Below are 18820 nucleotides of genomic sequence, written 5' to 3' on the forward strand. Positions count from 1 at the left end.
ATCCCTTTATTATTTTGTAAACCTCATTACCCGGGTGACATTATCAATTGACCACACTAGTTGGACCGTCAAGCTGGCTTGGTTAGTTAATGCTAATAAATGTTGCATGAAGAAAAGTTATTTCAAAAAGAAAAATGAGCTTTTGGCTTAGGTGGGCCCACAATGATGTTAATGTGAAATCCACCCACCAATCAGGTGAGTCACCCCATGCTTGACCCATGGCCCCAGAAATGATCCTCATCCATGGTTCAGCTAGACCACACAATTGGAAACAATATACATGGAAAGCTCAGCCTCCAAACTGTTTCCTTAGTATGGGTCACTTGAATCGCCTATGGACTTGTTTTTTGGCCCGCAGGCCTAGATTTTGTTATGACATCTAATGGTTAGAGTGGATTTCACATTTTCATCAGGGTGGACCCTGTAAAAGTCAAGGGTAGACGTCTCTCCCAACTATTCCATTGGTATGGCCACTTGAATCACTGCTCATCCTTATGTTTAGGCTCTTGGCCCAACATTGCATTTGGTTGGAGTGGATCTCACCTACAAGTCACGGTGGGCCCTGTTTGAAAAAAAATGAAGGGTGGCCCGTCTCGCTAAAGTTAGTTCCCATAATAATAAAACAAAAATGATACGTTCCCGAGGGTTCGGATTTTGGAGTGTAGAACACAGCACTAAAGTCGAAACTGGGTTGACATGGCAAAGTTCTGTAGGCCCATGTCCATTCATTTTTTTCAAATCATTTATGTCAGGAGCCCAAAATTAAGGTAGACACAAATGTCACGTGGACCACACTATAAATAGCAGTGGAGACAATAAACCCATCATTGAAACCTTTTTGGGGGCACCATGTATTTATCTGCCATGCAATATGTTCATTAGATCACAAAGACCTGGATGAAGGGAAAACATAAATATCAGGATGATCTAAAACTTCTATGGACCTCAAGAAGTTTTCAATAGTTGATGTTCATTTCCCACACTTCCACTTTGTGTGGTGGGGATCATGCCCTAAACTGATATTGAAAAATGGATGAACGGTGCGGATATAACACAAGTCATGGTGGGCTAAATAACATTGCCATGTCAACACGACGAACCGATATCTGTGCTATATTATACCGTACGCAACCTGAGTCCCGAGAATAGTGGGGAGCATATCAAGGGATTTTTACGGTAATAGCACCATGGAATGATGTCGGGGATAAAATGATCAATTTCTCATGGGACTATACTTTTTTAGCCCTGAGATGGCATTTTGCCCTCCTTCAGACCAAACCACCCCTTTGCCCAACTGTCCCAGCTACGGTCGTAGCTTGCAAATGTCTTTTCAAGAAGAGGATATTGTAGGTCCCATGAAGCCATAAATGGGCCCACTACTTGGGAGATCCAAATTGTTCATTCTCTTCAGAGCATCCTCTGCCATCATAGGGCATTGATTTAATCTTCATCTGAGACCTCTATGGCTCCCAATAGAGATAACAATGGCACTTTCTTGCAGCTATTTCCTCCAATATGGTCCATACGTGATTTCTTTCCAAATTCTTGGGGCCATGCCTTGAAAATATTTTGCCTAAGCTAATAGCCAAAATGGGTTTCAATGGAGATGCACGATAAGCCCTATAGTATCATTTCTTAAACATATATGTGGGGGCAAACCCACATTCTAACCCATTCAAGGGTTTTCCGATTTTTTTTAAGGGAGGAGACCACCGCCATAGAATTGGGGGGGGGGGCGGGGGCGGGGGGCGGCGACCACCACCATTAAAGAAGGTGATTTTACTTCTACCTCCATGGGACCCATTCTGATAATCACATGAGAGTACCTTCATTCTGGTGACATTTTAAGGTGACAACACCTTCAATTTTGTGACAATCTTTATTTCACTAATCAATTTCAAGTTTTTCTTGAAGTGAGTGTGACTGATATGACAAATAAAGGTAAGAATACGTAGTGTGAATGTTTTTTTTTTTTTTTTTTAAGGGTTTCTATTGTGGATCTCACATGGGCATTATGGATCCTTCGACTAGTGTTGATCCCACTTGTGCATTGTGGATCCCTCCTGATCTATTATGGATACCAGTTGGAGACTATGGATCCCACCTAGGCACCCTTTTGTGAATGTTGAATGAATGAATGTGCATGTGGATGTGGTTGTTGGTTGTGAATATTGATTTATATGAACGCAAATGTGAATGCGGTTGACGCGAAAGTATATGAATGCAAATATAAATGTGAATGTTGAGTTTTATGAATGAAAATATGAAAGTGAATATAATACTGGATGTGGAGGTGGATTTGTATGAATGGAAAAGTAGAAGTGTGTTGATTGTGGATTTTGAATTATGTAGTATAAAATTGTGAAAGTGGATGTGAATGTGGAGTTGTATGAATGAAAATGTGGAAGTGGAAGTGGAGTGAATTTGTATGAATGTGGATGTTGATTGTATGATGTAAACATGTGGAAGTTGATGTAAATGTTGTTTTCTAGGGCATGCATGTGGATGTAGTTGTCAATGTTGAATTGTATGCATGCACATGTGAAAGTACATGTGAATGTAGTTGTGAATTTTAAATTGTATGGATTCCCCTTGAGCATTGGGAATCTTTCCCGTAAGTCCCAGGTAAGATCCACTGCTCATGGGGGGATCCCCCGGTGAGATCCACACTGCTTAATGGGGATCCACATCCAAACGCACATCTTCATACACATCCACATCCACATTTATATCTTCATCCACCTCCACATCTTCAATTCAATATTCACATTCACCTTCACATCCACATACACATTCGCAACCACACCAACAGTCGCATTTAGTCAATTCCAAGCTTATATCCACATCCACATCAATATTTTCATTCATTTATATTCAATATTCACATCAACTTCATGCATTCCACATCCACTCTTTGATTAATTTAATTCAGCAGTCACATACACATACTCATCCATTCTATTCAACATTTATATATCTCTCATTCTATGAATGCGGATGTGCATGTGAAAATAGATGTGCATGTAGGTATGAATTTTGAATTGTATGAATGCAAGTGTGAAAGCGCATGTGCATATGGAAGTGGATGCGATTTTTCAATTGTATGAATGAAAATGTGAAAGTGGATGAGAATCTTAAACTATATGAATGCAATAATGAAGGTGAAGGTGGAAGTGGTTGATGTGTCTGAATGTTAAATTGTATGAATGAAAATATGAAAGTGACTGTCAATTTTGAATTGCATGAATCAAATTATGGGAGCAAATGTGGATGTAAAAGTGGTCATAAATGTTGAATTGTGGATCTCTACTAGTTGGCTAAATCGCTCCTAAGCATCAAGGATCACACCTAGGATTCAATTTTTTTTGACACACACACACACACACACACATAGAGAGAGAGAGTAATGGTCTCTTACGCACAGTACCGCAGGAGACCTTTTACGCACCTTTTCCCTACTCGTCATGCAACTTGTCAAAGTGTGTTTGAGGTGAGCCTTACTGTAAAGTGTCTATGAAATCCACTCTGTCTATTCAGTCTGTGATAGTAATTAAGCCGTGAGGCACAAAAATATGATGGTTTGTGGTTTACGTGCCCCCACCAAGTGAAACAGTTTGGATAGTGGGCATCCTCCGCACTATTTTTTCTTATGCGGTCTACAAGAATTATGGATACTGCTGATGGTCAGAATGGATTTTACAAACACATCAAGGAGGGCCCACCTCCAGTCATCCCTGTATTGGTGGAGCCGCGTGTAGATTCCATGCTGAAATGGTCAGTAGCCACCTTGTTGGTAAGGTGTTGGTGGCTATTTAGTATGTATTTAATCTAAGCTATCCATCCATTTTTCTAACTCAATTTATGAAATGAGCTAAAAAATGAGCTAGATCCAAATCTCAGTTGGACCACACCATAAGAAAACAGTGGATTGAATTCCCACTTCCTAGGGTCCACTGTAATTTTTATTTGCCATCCTACCTATTGGTTAGGTCATAGAGGCCTGGATTAAGGGAAAACAAAAATATCAACTTCTTCCAAAACTTTGGTGGCCTCAAAGAAAGTTTTAATGGTGGGGCGTCCCTATACTGTTTCGCGTGGCATGATCCACCTGAGATTTGAGTCTGGCTGCTTCCTGGGATCATGCTATACAATGAGCTTGTAAAATAGAATGGACAACTTAAATTAAATAAATACATCATTGTTGGGCCAGGAGCGCTGACCAACAACCAATAGGCTACCCAAAGTCTCAACCTGCAATGACAATATCCCAACGGACCACATGAGCAGAAATAGTGCCAGGATGCCCACCATCCAAACTTTTTCACTTGGTGTGGCCGACTTACATTACATATGAGCATCATGATTGTTCTCCATGAATTAATTTCTACAAGGCAGCCAATGGTTGAAGTTGATTTTATATAAACATCATGGTGGCCCTGTAAAAATTCAAAGGTAGGTGCCCTCCTCTCCCATTGTTTCCCTTTTTGTGACCCACCCAACTCACAAATCTGCAAAAATTTTGTGACTCATGGCTTAATTTCTATCTAAAATTTAATGGACGATGTAGACTTAACGGACGCGTTACAGTAATGCCCACCTCAAACACACTAGACAAGTTGCATGGCGGGTGAGGAAAAGGTGAGTAAAAGGTCTCTTGTGGTACAGTGAGCAAAAGACCATTACTCTCTCTCTCTCTCTCTCTCTCTCTCTCTATATATATATATATATATATATATATATATATATATAACTTTGAGTTCTACGCCACCTCACTTACTCGGAAGTAGTGGGAGCCAAGCGCTAAGACTTTGACCACTCTTTTTTAATAGCTCCCTCACTCGTCGATCGTCTAATAGGGAATAGGGAACGAGAAAAGAGTTGTTGCCCCTTTTCTAGTTGTGTACAGTAGTACGATAAGGAAGATTATTAGTGAGGCAGTCTATTAACTCTTACTATTCCTTATCTGTCTTAAGCCCTTCTTTCTACCACATCTGGACCTAGAATCCAAATTTTCTTTAAGACGAGCCTTCTTCCGTGTGTGTGTGTGTGTGTGTGTGTGTGTGTGTGTGTGTGTGTGTGTGTGTGTGTGTGTGTAGAGAGAGAGAGAGAGAGAGAGAGAGAGAGAGAGAGAGAGAGAGTATCAAAACTCACTGGAATCAATCTGGACCTAACTTGACCAGATTCAAAATAGGGTAGGGTACCCATGACGTTCCTAGGCATATCAGTTCATTTGACCTGGTATACCGTTGCCTTTGGAGACATCAGTTCATCTATGGTGTTATGGGTTCATTTGTGAAGGTATACTGTATTTCGAGTTTTGAAAGTCTTTTAGTAATTTATAATAATAATTTTTTAGATATTTTCTTTTGAGAGACTTTCTCGATGATAAAACAAGGAAACCCTCAAAATCCAAAAATCTGCGAAGAAACTGCTGTGCCTAGAAATTGCCGAGAAACAGGTTTGTAATGGAACTATTTCAAGGTTTAAGTTGATAATGGAAGCTATTTTACAAAGCAGTGACTAACGTTCAGTGAGTAAACAGGAGTATGATAATCAAGGTTGTTCATCTTCATGGTGCGGATCGAGTATATACAGTACAAGATCATAGAGACCATTGACTTTGTGGTACCCATGTGAGTGGACTATAACCCAAAAACCAATCATCAGACTATATCCAGGCTGTCCAATCAGTGGCATGCATCAACGGCTAAATGATGTTGAGTGCAAACTGATAAACAGCTGTAATTCAACAAGACAGGAAACACAATTTCCACTGAGATTGACTGGAGTGGTGTGCAAAAGCCCTGTGACCAACTTCACTATTTTACTCAATTAGAGATCTCCAACCTCCGCCTATCTAAACATGTTGGGCTTAAAATCCATAAGAGACATCAAACCACTACCAAAAATACTGTTTTCAACATATCAGTCTATCCGCTCTTCTCAGGCAAACTTGAATTAAATATCAGTTTCCCGATCCAACACTGGAAAATGGTCATGTTGAGGAAACAACATGCCTCCAGGCTGCCTTTATCCTGCAGTTGCTGCAATTTTCAAGCCATTGGAGAATGGCCATCGGAGCTTGATATTAGGCTTCTTAGGGAGAATGACGTATACTTGCCATGATCATGCCATGTGCTTGTTTGGATGCCCTATCAAATTGAATTGCAATTTATAACCGATAAAGTGAAAACAATCAAAGTGTAATGGGCTGAAGATTTTGATTCTTCCTAACAATGATGCATGCACTACAAGATTGACCTCCAACTTAATAATCAAATAAAGTACAATAACCAAATTGCAAGTTCCCTGACGTGTATTCTGAGGCTCTGAATTGCCATCACGTTACTTTGGAGTAGGGCCTGAAAGGAATGTAAAAGCAACGTGAGGGGCCTACCTCCTCATTGTGAAAAGCAAGAAATATGACTAATTCTCATTATTTCCTCTTATTAAACTGAATGTCCCCAGTTAATTTCAATTGGGCATCTAAAGGCAGCCCCTCTCTCTCTCTCTCGCCCATTCTTTTCTTTTCTTTTTTGGACTAAATGAGAAGAACAGAACAACATCAACTTACTGAAATTTGAAAGATCAAACACTCAGCTCTCCACTTGCATCTGCAGACACTTCTAACCACTCATTAAATGTAAGTAGGAGCTAAACATTACAGATGTTATCAAAGCCAGAACTTCTGTCTCCGGCCTAAAGAAAATTGCAACTGCTCTGTACATGCTACCTTCATGTTGAAAATTGAAGAAAGCAACATGCTCCCAGTTCTGACCATATTCAATAGTAGGACAGGGATCCTAACTAGGGATGTTCTTTCTTGCTGCATATACTCTGTAGGCTGCCAACCCAACAATCGCAACTGCAGCACCAGCTGTTTCATGGAACGACAAACAGTTGGAATTCAATAACAAAATAGGAACTACTAAAGAAAAATAAAAGAAGACATGGTACATAACGGAGAAGATTAGAATATCTGCACAGTTCTAAAGGTTCAAAGTTTTGATAGATAATACTACTGAACAGCTAGGATGAAAAAGGAGCTATTGATAAGGCAATTATGTAGATATGACTCATAGGGCAAGGACATGAAGGGAAATTCAAAGGTAGTTTGGACGACAAGTGCAACCCAGGATAGATTTATACACAGTTTGGATCTATCTGATTCCAAAACAGGTCCTAAAGGGCTTGTTTGGATTTGTGGAAAATGTGGTAAAGGAAACATTGTTTCTTGGGAAACCTTGTTTCCAGAAAATGGTGAAGGAAAATTTGTTTTCCATGTTTGTTTTTAAATAAGATTTTCCTAGAAAATTTGGGGCATATTTCCTATTGTATTGTTTGGGAATATAAAATTCCTGGTAGTTATTAGCATGTGCCAGATTAACACGTGACAAATGGGGTGTGCTTAAGCTTAATGGTCTCACACATGACACATGAGGGATGCTTGAAGTTGTATGATGGCAAATGTGTCACAAGCAACACATTAGAACATTTGACATGTGGGTACTTGAACGTAGATGGTGGCATATGTGCACAGGCATAATGACACATGTGGCATGTTGTCACATGTAGCACATATAGAGTGATTGGAGATGGACAATGGCATATGTGGGGCACAAGCGAAAGTTTGGATGGTACCACATCTATGACACAATAGAAGATGGACCATGGAAAGTTGGCTTGTAGTACATGTTATGCGCTTTGCATATGTGAGGCCCAAGTGAAGATGAATGGTGGGCTGGTGGCACACATGCGATAAAATAGAAGATGAACAATGGAAAGTTGGCCCATGTGGCATATTTGAGGTGCTTTGTACATGTGGGGCCCAAGTGAAAATGGATGGTGGCACATGTGTGACAACATAGAAGATGGACAGTAGAACATTTGGATATGTGATCCATGTGAGGCAATTGGAGATAGGCGGTGGTACATGTATTTAACTCTTGCGAAATTCATTTTCCTCCAATTGCAGGATAATGCATTTCTTTTGGAGAGGAAGGTAAATAAAGTTATTGATTTTCCAACAAAAAGAGGAAGGTAAATAAAGTTATTGATTTTCCAACAAAAAGAGGAAGGTAAATAAAGTTATTGATTTTCCAACAAAAAGAGGAAGTGAGAAATAGTGTTTCCCGCCAATTCTCACAAAAAAGTCTCAAAAAACTATAGAAAATTAGTGGTGCTCTTAACTTATCAAAGCTTGACTCTCTTTTTAAATTGAGAAAAGCTTTTATACTCTGGCAAAGCATGATGGGTGATATGCAGGGACTTGGAAATTGCACAAGTGGCATACAAATAGTCTAACTAAATCGTCCAAATTATGGTACCTAGTGTAGAAGTATCATGAACCCAAAATTAATTCCATTATTGGTATCAGATTGGTGAACATTTATTGGATGGTTAAAAGTGAAAAATATCCAATGGTTGTATTTCCACAAACAAGCATCGACGAATCAGAGGCTACTATTGTTTGACCAATCTGTTCTTGGGATTGTGATTTGGCTAAATAGGGTTGGTCAATCCAGTCGGCTTTATTTGAGTTAATATATGCGAGGTGTACAATTTCTGAGTGCCTGCGTATCAAGCGTCATACACAGCCAGAGTATCATATCACTCTTTTAAAATTTAATTTGACTTTGCTAAGCCCACACATTTGCACAATAAAGTTCGTTTACATGCAACACTTGCCCGCATGGCATGAAAGCTCCTCCATCTAATCAAGCCATCAGAAGGGCATTGCTATATCGATACCATAACCCAAAAATCAGGTTGATCAACTCGTCAGGTAGGCTACAGGTTGTAAACAAATGTATGCCTCCAAAAAACTTGGATGAAGTTTTCCCTAACCCATCCACCTGTTTCTAATATTGGGGCACATGTGCTTATTAAACCAGATTTTCTTTTTGGGAAAACAAACACAAGGTCAAGCTAACCTGATGGATGGATTAGATCCCATGCCGGCACATGTGTGTCGTATACAGGATCTTTATTACACATGTGCACACTTAGCAAAGTGCTTAATGTCTTTTTATGATCTTTAGGGTTTCCCTCTCCATTATGGTCTTTACAATTACCCTTTCCATTCTAAAAAATAAGGGCAAATGTTGTTTTACCCTCATTAGTAGGTTCAAAGGCATGCTTTCATAAATATGAAAGCTAACAGTGTTTTTTGTTTTTTTCTTTGGAAAATTAGCAATTGTGAGGAATTTCCGGGTTAAAAAAAAAAAAATCCAAAAAACGGTCATTACAGCCTGTATCATAATAGTAATGGCCGTCACCATTATTGAATACCTTGGCTGACACACCCTTAGAGATTGATATGTATTCCAACACAGTCCTTCAAATCCTTAGTCACAAGATGCTGATAAAACAATTGTATCTCATGAGTTTTTTAAATGATAAAAACTATGGTTTGGTTTCACAAAGGGCTTAGTCCATTTCTTTGAAACCTTGAAACCAGTGGAAGGAACATCCTGCAAAGGGATGTGCATGCTAGTAGAAGAGATAATTCTATAGTTGAAGGCCACTCAAGTTCAAGTCTAAGGACTAAAAAGGGGAGTGGGAGTGCAAAGAAGCTATGAATGGTGTCATAAGAGAAAGAAAAGAAAGAAAAAGAGAGAAGAAGAGAAATGAGAGGAGATTTAAGAGAGGTGAAGGATGTTGTTGAGCTTGCCTTTTTCCCCCATTAGTGGAGGTTTTCCCCACCTACATAAGACTTCAAGGATCTTAATTTTTAGATTTTTGGTGAGTGCATATTAACATTTGTCACACATGTAGATCTTTGTTTCTTCTTTTTGCATATGTTGTTGTGATAGGGAAGGAGGTGGAACCCACCTCTCTTTGATAGGGTAGGGGGCTACCATCCAACCCTAGTGGCTATCCAAGTGGGTCCCACGGTCCATGCATTTTGGGCCATGCAGATAGCCCCAAGACACACCATCCCAAATAGGCCTTAGTAAAACATTAGCAAGGCCCACATTAATGCCCTTTTTGGGGTTTACTGTGATTACTCATGAAAACTACCAAGTGGCCCAATTGCTTAGCCACTAGGCACATGTTTAGGCTGCTCATATGCGTGCATAGTTGAGGTCCCAAGGGACAACTCATTGTGTCCACATAAGCTTGAGTGGTGTGGGCCCATCAGCGTGGAAGCCCACCCGCATGGAGGTTTGTGAGGGGCCCATTAGAGTTGGTCCTAATTGGGCCTCACCTCGTGCTTAGACTTGTGCTTTCACATGATATAACCGATGAATGTTGTGTATGATACAACCCTTGTATGTGGTAGTGTATTAGTTCCTTTGATTAACATGCTAGGCCAATTAATGTGGCACTACACGTACAATGCATTCTTAGGTGCTTAGATATTACACACCATTCATATCTCATCTGCATTATGTGTTTGCTTGACTAGTGGATGGTGACTTGATCATAATAGTGTACACCCGGCTGTGGGGCCTCGGTTAGTACACATGGCATTGTTATAGCTTGCATAATGCATGGGACTTGCATTGATAGCCCTATAGTTTTAGGATATTCAGGCGACCCGTATGAGATAGGGTTGCCACGTATGTATGCACTTGATGCATGACTTGGATGAGGTGATTCATGCATTTCTGCATGACACGCTTGCATGTACACCCTAGTGACATTAGGGTTGTGGCCACCACAGATTCATCGTGGTTGGTAGATATGGACATCGGAAATTAGTTGTGGTTATAGGGCGTGTAGGATCCATGGGTGAAAGTCTCTAAACCCGTTGGTACCATTGGATGCTCCAATGTCTGGATCGAGTGGCTACATGAACGCACGAGTGTCGAATACCAGTAGGCTGTGTCTCCCACTGTGTCGGGGTTGGTTGGAAAGAGGTCTGACCTCACCTACTCAAAGAGTATGGCGGGGTTGGTTGGAAAGAGGTCCGACCTCACCTGCGCAATTGAGGTCATGTCCGACTAGCTTGGAAATAGATGTGCTACTGGCGTGTCGGGTGGGATTTGGGATAGTTATAGGCCTTCCACTGCCATGGCAAGTAGTTTCCACCATTTAAGAATGGGGATGACTCTTCAACCATACACTTGATAGTTGTACTACAACCCAAATTGTCCAAATAACTTACCCAACTGTCTATGGAGCATAACAGAAATTTTACACTGAGAAGATAAATAACCATCTGATTTTTCCCATTGAATTTGGACCATTGACTATTTTACTGTTAACTATCTGTTCAATATACATTAACTAGATTGCTAGGATTATTTGATCCAAGTGATTTTAGAGATATGAACCATCCAAAATGGGACTCACAATTTGGATGGTCTGTATGGTGGTACATGAGAGCCATATGTAAGAAGGATGAATCTTCACGTTTCAAAACAGTGCTAAACTAACATAGGAGCCTAACCCGTTCCACAAATCACTCATATCTAAGACCCCATCCTCTGTAAATCAACAACAAGAAGCCTTTGTATCCTTTCTCAGCACCTTGATCCAAGTCCCTTGTAGGTTAATAAGCTTTCATATCCCTTCTCAACACCTTGATCCATGTCCTCTTTGATGAGTTCCGTCGACCTTGATAAAAGTTTCCACTCCAAGGTTGCCTCTAGTTTCGTTAACAAGTAGCCAAACCATCTCAACTTGTTCCCCATCATTTTATCTGTTTTTTTTTTTTTTTGAAAAGTGTCTCCATCACTTTACCTCCTTTCAGGGGAAAACAGGAATACCCAAGATTGTTTGGCAAAAAGCTCCACAACTGGTTGCCCACCTAAAATCAAACCTCCTTTACCCTAGCTGGGGATTAGTTAGCTCATTGGTATAAGAAGTTATTTCTCTCAATTGTTATGCTGCCACCAGTGTCAAAACATGCAAATAAAGGATTCCTTGCTTTGGCAAATTTTCAGTGTTCCCAAAATTTTTAAGTACTACGAACTAGCAAGATTTTAAGGGGAAAAACTTGTTTATAATAAAAAGGAGAAGCTGAATCATACCTGAAACAAACATTAGTGAGCGATTTACAAGCAGCCGATACTGCTTGCGGTTTTTCCCAGCTTCAGTTTCAGGAATGTTCAAATGGGGGCACTGTGCTGCAACAATAATCTGACGGAACACATTATTGGAATCTCCTAACTTCATGCTGACAGGTATAGGCGCTTGAATTCCCATTACATGGCAGACCTACGAAATATTAAGGAAACACATAAAAGTAGTAGGTCAACACCAATATACACTCCAAATGTAATGAGACATTGCCATAATCTACAAAACTGTAGTTGATGGAGAAATGGCATACATTAGGAGAGAGGCAGTTTTATTTCGTCATCGTCATCGTCATCTAAGCCCTATCCCAGTTAAATGCATATAGGGCCTGTTTGATTTTCCAGCTCAAGTGTAGTTACCATCTAAATGGGTAATAATTATTTACCTAGGTAATTACCACATCTTTCCCAATGCGGATGTGACAACTTACTTTTTTAACACTTAAATCGAGAAATTTACAACATCAATGTGGGGCCCATTGAGATGTATATTACTTATCTACACCGCTCATTTGTTATGCCAGTCGAATTTATGGCATGAGCAAAAAAATGAGGCAGATCCATAGCTCAAGTGGACCACACCACAGGAAACAACGGGAATCAAACGCTTACAATTAAAAACTTCTTGGGGCCCTTCAAAGTTTTGGATCAAGCTGATATTTGTGTTTTCCCCTTATCCATGTCTGCGTGACCCTATGAACGGGTTAGATGATGAAAAAAACCTCAATGTGGGCTCAGTGAAGAAAATAACTTTCAATGGTAGACGAATTAAGGCCATTGTTTCCTTTCGTGTGGGCCAAGTGTTGGATCTGCCTCATTTTTTGGTTCATGCTTCAAAATGTTCTAATAAAATAGATGGACGGCGCAGATATATCATATACATTACGGTGGGGTCCGCATATTTAAGTCAACACTTTTGTTTTGATTTTCGAGGTGGAATAACTCTCATATTTTCAAACAAGGTGAAAAAGTAATAATTACTTATTTACCATGATTTACATGTATCATGGAAAACCAAACAGGCCCATAGAGTAAAAACATAAATGGCATTCCAATGGAATAGTTACTGAAAGAAGGTAAAAGGAGTGACAATCAAGATAATGAAAAACCACATCACCCAAATAACAGTATCACCATCCATACAACTTCCATGGATGGGCATCAAGGGTAAGATGGGTGTTATTCAACTCTTATTAGAAAAACGCCAGAGTAGGTGTTGGAAAGGTGCAGCAGTTCTCAGATAGTTCAAGTGGAAGATAAAATTATACAAAAAAGAATAATAATAAATTGTGTTTCTTTACAAGAATGTAGAAGGATTCAAATATTGTATTTATAAAGAGAATAAGGTTTAGGCTGTCTAGATGAACTTTGTGGAACACATCCTGTTACTCATATACAACACCCAATCATCAAATCTTTGCCAAGCAAAATTCGTAAAGCCAACTCCAAATAGCGCGAGCAAGGAATTTATTTTCCTTCCTAGAATGTAAAACTAATATTTTAAATATTGTATTAAAAAAAAAAAAAAAAAAAAAAAGCATTAGTTGCAGGATGTGTTTTGCAGAATGCATCCAACATGGCATCTAGTCATCAAAACCTTTGCCAAGAATTTGAAAAGATGATTGCAAATAGCTAGAACAAAGCAATGATGAGGATGGTGATGGCCATGGCCATAATGATGATTTACAAGAATAGGACATTCAGATTAGAACCAACAAACGATAAAAACAGTACAAGAGTGACCAAGTAATAGATGACCATATGGCTACACAATCACTGAAGCTGCTTGTGGGAGAAGGAACATATTATAAAGCAGGATCCAGAAAGGACCAGGTTTCTAAACAGGAGAATGTGCATTTGGTAGAAGAACCCGAGAAACAAAAAAGTTTCAACCTTAATTCCATAACAATAGATTCTTGGCATGTCGGACAAGATATTGGACATATAATACTCAAATGGTTCAGAATAATTGCAGAGAAAACTAAGGGTCTGTCTGGATTCATGGAAAGCATTGGAAAGGAACTGGTGTTTCTTGGGAAACCAGATTTCCAGAAAACTGTAGGAAAGGAAACAGTGTTTTCCTTGTTTGTTATTATTTCCTAGTTCGTTTCCAACAGGATTTTCCTAAAAATTTAGGATCTATTTTCAAATTTCTTGTTTGACAAAAACAAAACAACAAAACAAATATATATATATATATATATATATATATAGAGAGAGAGAGAGAGAGAGAGAGAGAGAGAGAGAGAGAGAGAGAGAGAGGAATGCTCACCTACTCACCGGTTCGTAGCTAGTTTCATGTGAACCTCAACATCATTTGTTGGATCTGGCAGACGGATGAGATTAAAAGAGGTTTGGCGGGCGTGCCTCAAAACACTCGGTAAGACTCGCGATCTCCCAATTTCATTGCCGAATTTACCAGTATCTCTTTAGCTTTCCCTCTTTGCCTTCACTCGAAAACGAAAACTGTTTGCGGTGATTTGAATGTTAATTGAGTGGTGATCAGTGTTCGAATTATCTTCGATATTATCTTTATCTCTAGCTCAGCGATACCGATAACACTAGTAACGATACTGATAATGTTGGTGGTATCAGAAATTCTAGGTATTAGCAATGTATCACTAAGTATCGCCAATGTATCAATATCGCTAATGTAATCTTCATTATTTTCAACTATGTAAATTCTAGGTATCACTTGTATTGCGAATGCATCAATATTGTCAATGTATCGCCAATATTTTCGACTATGTAAATTCTAGGTAATGCTTATATCATAAGTGTATCGACGATATTTCAATAATATCGCCAACGTATTGATATCATCAGAATTTTGTTTATTAGAAAATTTTTTATTTCATAATTTTTTCGTGGGCACATGGTTGTATATAGTGTTCAATTTGTCATTGATAATATTAATAATATCTTGATATTATTGATATCGCAACACGCGCGATATTGAGACCACAATCTTTCGTTTCCTTTCCAATTGTTGATGATTTCTTGGTGAAATATCATGTGTTGTTGATATTTTGCAATATCAATGGATGTTTGGACTGATTTCTTATAACAACACATGCTTTTAAGGCCTCATTAAATGAAAACTTGTTATGTATGTATTCTTTTTGCAAGTTTTTATTTTAGTTTATTTCTAAATATGCAAATATCTATATTTTAACGTTTCCTGAAGTTTCGCTAAAAATTCCATTGTTTTCCCCGCATTTCCGGTTATCAGCGATATCGATATTGTTTCCGTATCCTTGGCAAGCAAACTTGTAGCGATACCAATACTTCCAACACTGGTGGTGATGTATTATATCCACTTCGTCCATCCGATTTGCGATATCATTTTAGTATATTAGACCAAAAATGGAGTGGATCCAAAACTCAAGTGTGCTACATGAGAGGAAACAATGGGGATTTAGTGACTACCATTGAAACATTCATTTGGCCACAAAAGCTTCTTATCGGGCTAACTTTTTCATGATTTTACTTTGTCTCATTATGAATGACCTTTTAAACGGTTTAGATGGCATATAAACATCAACGTGGAGCTCAGGAAGGTTTCTATGGTAGGAAAATCATTCCCTATTTTTCCATCTTATATGGCCCACTAGAGTTTTGAATCCGCCCCATTTTTGGTAGTATATCTTAAAATGATCTCGCAAAACATATGGACAGAGTGGATTTCTCACAAACATCATGGTGGATCCTACATAGCATACCTCGCTACATGCACAGTCAATACGCAATCTGCTTTAAGGAACGTGGATTTCCTGCCAAGCCTTTCGCGGTAAGTTCCTGCGCCAAATACCTAGGTAGGTCCCACCACCATGTTTTATTTATTTATTTATTTTTATTTTTATTTTTTTAAATCCACTCCGTCCATCCTTTTTTTTAAATCTCAATTTAGGATATGAGGTAAAAAATGAGCCGGATCCAATACTCAAGTTGACCAAAAACGTGAGGATTGAACACCCACAATTGAAATATTCGTAGGGTAATAGAAGTTTTGAATCAATATAATATTTCTTTTCTCAGTTCATCCCAGTAGGAATAACATTAGGAACAGTATGGATGGCATGTAAACATCACTGTCGACCCAGAAAGGTTTCAACGGTAGGAATTTCCCTACCCACCTTTTCCTTTAGTGAGGCCCACTTGAGTACTATATCATGCTTACTTTTGGTCTCAAGTCTTAAAAATAGCTCAAAAAACATATGAATGGGATAAATTTTTCACAAACATTATGATGGCCCCACCTAGTTTCTAGCATGCAACTTCCTGCGAAATCCGGGAGCGGACTGTGTACAGAGAGGACGCGGATTGCGTCCTACCGCCGCGGAGGACGCAATCCGCGTCCTCTCTGCACACAGTCCGCTCCCGAATTTTGCAGGAAGTTGCATGCTGGAAACTAGATGGGCATCATGATGTTTGTGAAAAATCTATCCCATTCATCTGTTTTTTGAGCTATTTTTAAGACTTGAGACCAAAACTAAGTAGGATATAATACTCAAGTGGGCCTCACTGAAGGAAAAGGTGGGTAGGGAAATTCCTACTGTTGAAACCTTCCTGGGTCAACAGTGATGTTTACATGCCATCCATATTGTTCCTAATGTTATTCCTACTGGGATGAACTGAGAAAACAAATATTATATTGATTCAAAACTTCTGTTGCCCCACGAATATTTCAATTGCGGGCGTTCAATCCTCACGTTTTTGGTCAACTTGAGTATTGGATCCGACTCATTTTTTTACCTCATATCATACAATTAGCTTTTAAAAAAAGGATGGACGGAGTGGATTTTTAAAAAAACATGGTGGTGGGACCTACCTAGGTTTCCGGCGCAAGAACTTACCGCGAAGGGCTTGGCAGGAAATTCGCGTCCCCCGAAGCGGATTGCGTATTGATTGTGCATGTAGCGAGGTATGCTATGTAGGACCCACCATGATAAATGTGAGAAATCCACTCCTTCCATATGTTTTGCGAGATCATTTTAAGATATACTACCAAAAATGGGGCGAATTCAAAACTCTAGTGGGCCATATAAGATGGAAAACTAGGGAATGACTTTCCTACCATAGAAACCTTCCTAAGCTCCACGTTGATGTTTATGTGCCATCCAAACTGTTTAAAAAGTCATTCATAATGGGATGAAGTAAAATCATGAAAAAGTTAGCATGATAAGAAGCTTTTGTGGCCAAATGAATGTTTCAACGGTAGTCGCTAAATCCCCATTGCTTCCTCTCGTGTAGCACACTCGCATTTTGGATCCACTTCCTTTTTGGTCTAATATACTAAAATGATATCAAAAATTGGATGGATAGGATGGATATAATACATCACCACTCAATCAACATTCAAATCACCGCAAACAGTTTTCATTTTTGAGTGAAGGCAAAGAGGGAAAGCTAAAGAGATACGGGTAAATTCGGCAATGAAATTGGGAGATTGCAAATATTACTGAGTGTTTTGAGGCATGCCTGCCAAAACCCTTTTAATCTCAACCGTCTGCCAAATCCAACGAATGATGTTGAGGTTCACATGAAACTAGCTATGAACAGGTGCATAGGTGAGCATTCCTATATATATATATATATATATATATATATATATATATATATATATATATATATATATATATATATATATATATATTCTAGCTTGTCTCTAGCACGTGCCAACTTAGCACATGGCACATGTGGATGCTTGAAGATAGATAGTGGCATGTGGCACAAGTTTAACATGGGTTTACACCATAAATTATCATCCAGATTATTCTATTGAGCGATTCAAAGCTCTTTTGGTAACTAAGGGCTATACGTAGACCCATGGACTTAATTATGAAGAGATTTTTTCTCCTGTGGCCAAACTAAACTTTATTCAAGTGTTGCTATCAATTGCAGCTAACAGGGATTGGCTTCTTTATTGGTTGGACATCAAGAACACCTTTCTTCATGGGGATTTAGCTGAGGATGTCTTCATGGTGCAACCTCCTAGATTCATTGCTCCAAGGGGAGACTGGCAGAGTATGTAGACTTCAGAAAGCGATTTACGTCTTAAAGCAATCCCCGAGGGCGTAGTTTGACAAATTTAGTAAGGTGTTGCTTACTTATGGCTTCTATCAAAGTAAGGTTTATCACTTGGTTTTCATGAAACACGGTGATAAGGGCATGATAGCATTGGTTGTATATGTTGATGATATCGTCATTACAGGGAGCAGCAAATCTGGCATCCTTGAGCTCAAGAAGTATCTCCAAAAGCATGTTCAGAAAGGATCTGGGGTTGCTTCTACTTCTTGTGGATTGAAGTTGTTAGATCGAAGTCTAGGATTAACCTTTCTCGAAGGAAGTACGTTCTTGATTTGCTAAAGGAGACCGACATGCTTGGGTGTAGATTAACTGATACACCTATAAAGACTCGTGGAAAGTTATTGGATGATTAGGGAGAGTTGTTTGATGATCCAAGTAAATATAGGGGGATGGTTGGAAAGTTGATATATCTCACAGTCACTCAGCCAAATATTGCCTTCTGAATTAGCGTTGTGAGTAGATACATGCACCAGCCAAGTATTCCACATTGGGAGGTAATCATCAAGATTCTCAGATATTTGAAGAAAGCACCTAGCCAGGGGATCTTATATCGGGCTAATGGTCATCTTCATATAAAGGCATTTGATGATGCTAATTGGGCAAGTTCCATCATGGATAGGCAGTCTACTTTAGGATACTGTACTTTTGTTGGAGAAAATCCAGTCACTTGGAAGAGTAAGAAGTAGAATGTCGGGGCTCGT

General features: G+C 39.1%; 1 protein-coding gene across 10 annotated transcripts in view; it reads right to left on the reverse strand.

Annotated features, from left to right (window-relative positions):
- Positions 1-6139: 6139 nt before the first annotated feature.
- LOC131231488 (mitochondrial Rho GTPase 1-like) overlaps positions 6140-18820 on the reverse strand; it is a 145523-nt gene continuing 132842 nt past the window's right edge. For 2 of the 10 annotated variants that reach the window (XM_058227698.1, XM_058227701.1), the window contains 4 exons: positions 11982-12168; positions 6809-6877; positions 6575-6614; positions 6140-6362 (listed from right to left, as the gene is read on the reverse strand). In XM_058227698.1, coding sequence (XP_058083681.1) covers positions 6589-6614; positions 6809-6877; positions 11982-12168 — 282 coding nt within the window. In that variant the 3' untranslated portion in view covers positions 6140-6362; positions 6575-6588. Of the gene's footprint in view, positions 6363-6574; positions 6878-11981; positions 12169-18820 lie in introns of all 10 variants that reach the window. The other 8 variants (XR_009164385.1, XR_009164386.1, XM_058227704.1 and 5 more) reach the window with 8 other exon arrangements.

The sequence above is a fragment of the Magnolia sinica genome, chromosome 17 (assembly GCF_029962835.1).
Source record: "Magnolia sinica isolate HGM2019 chromosome 17, MsV1, whole genome shotgun sequence".
NCBI lineage: Eukaryota > Viridiplantae > Streptophyta > Magnoliopsida > Magnoliales > Magnoliaceae > Magnolia > Magnolia sinica.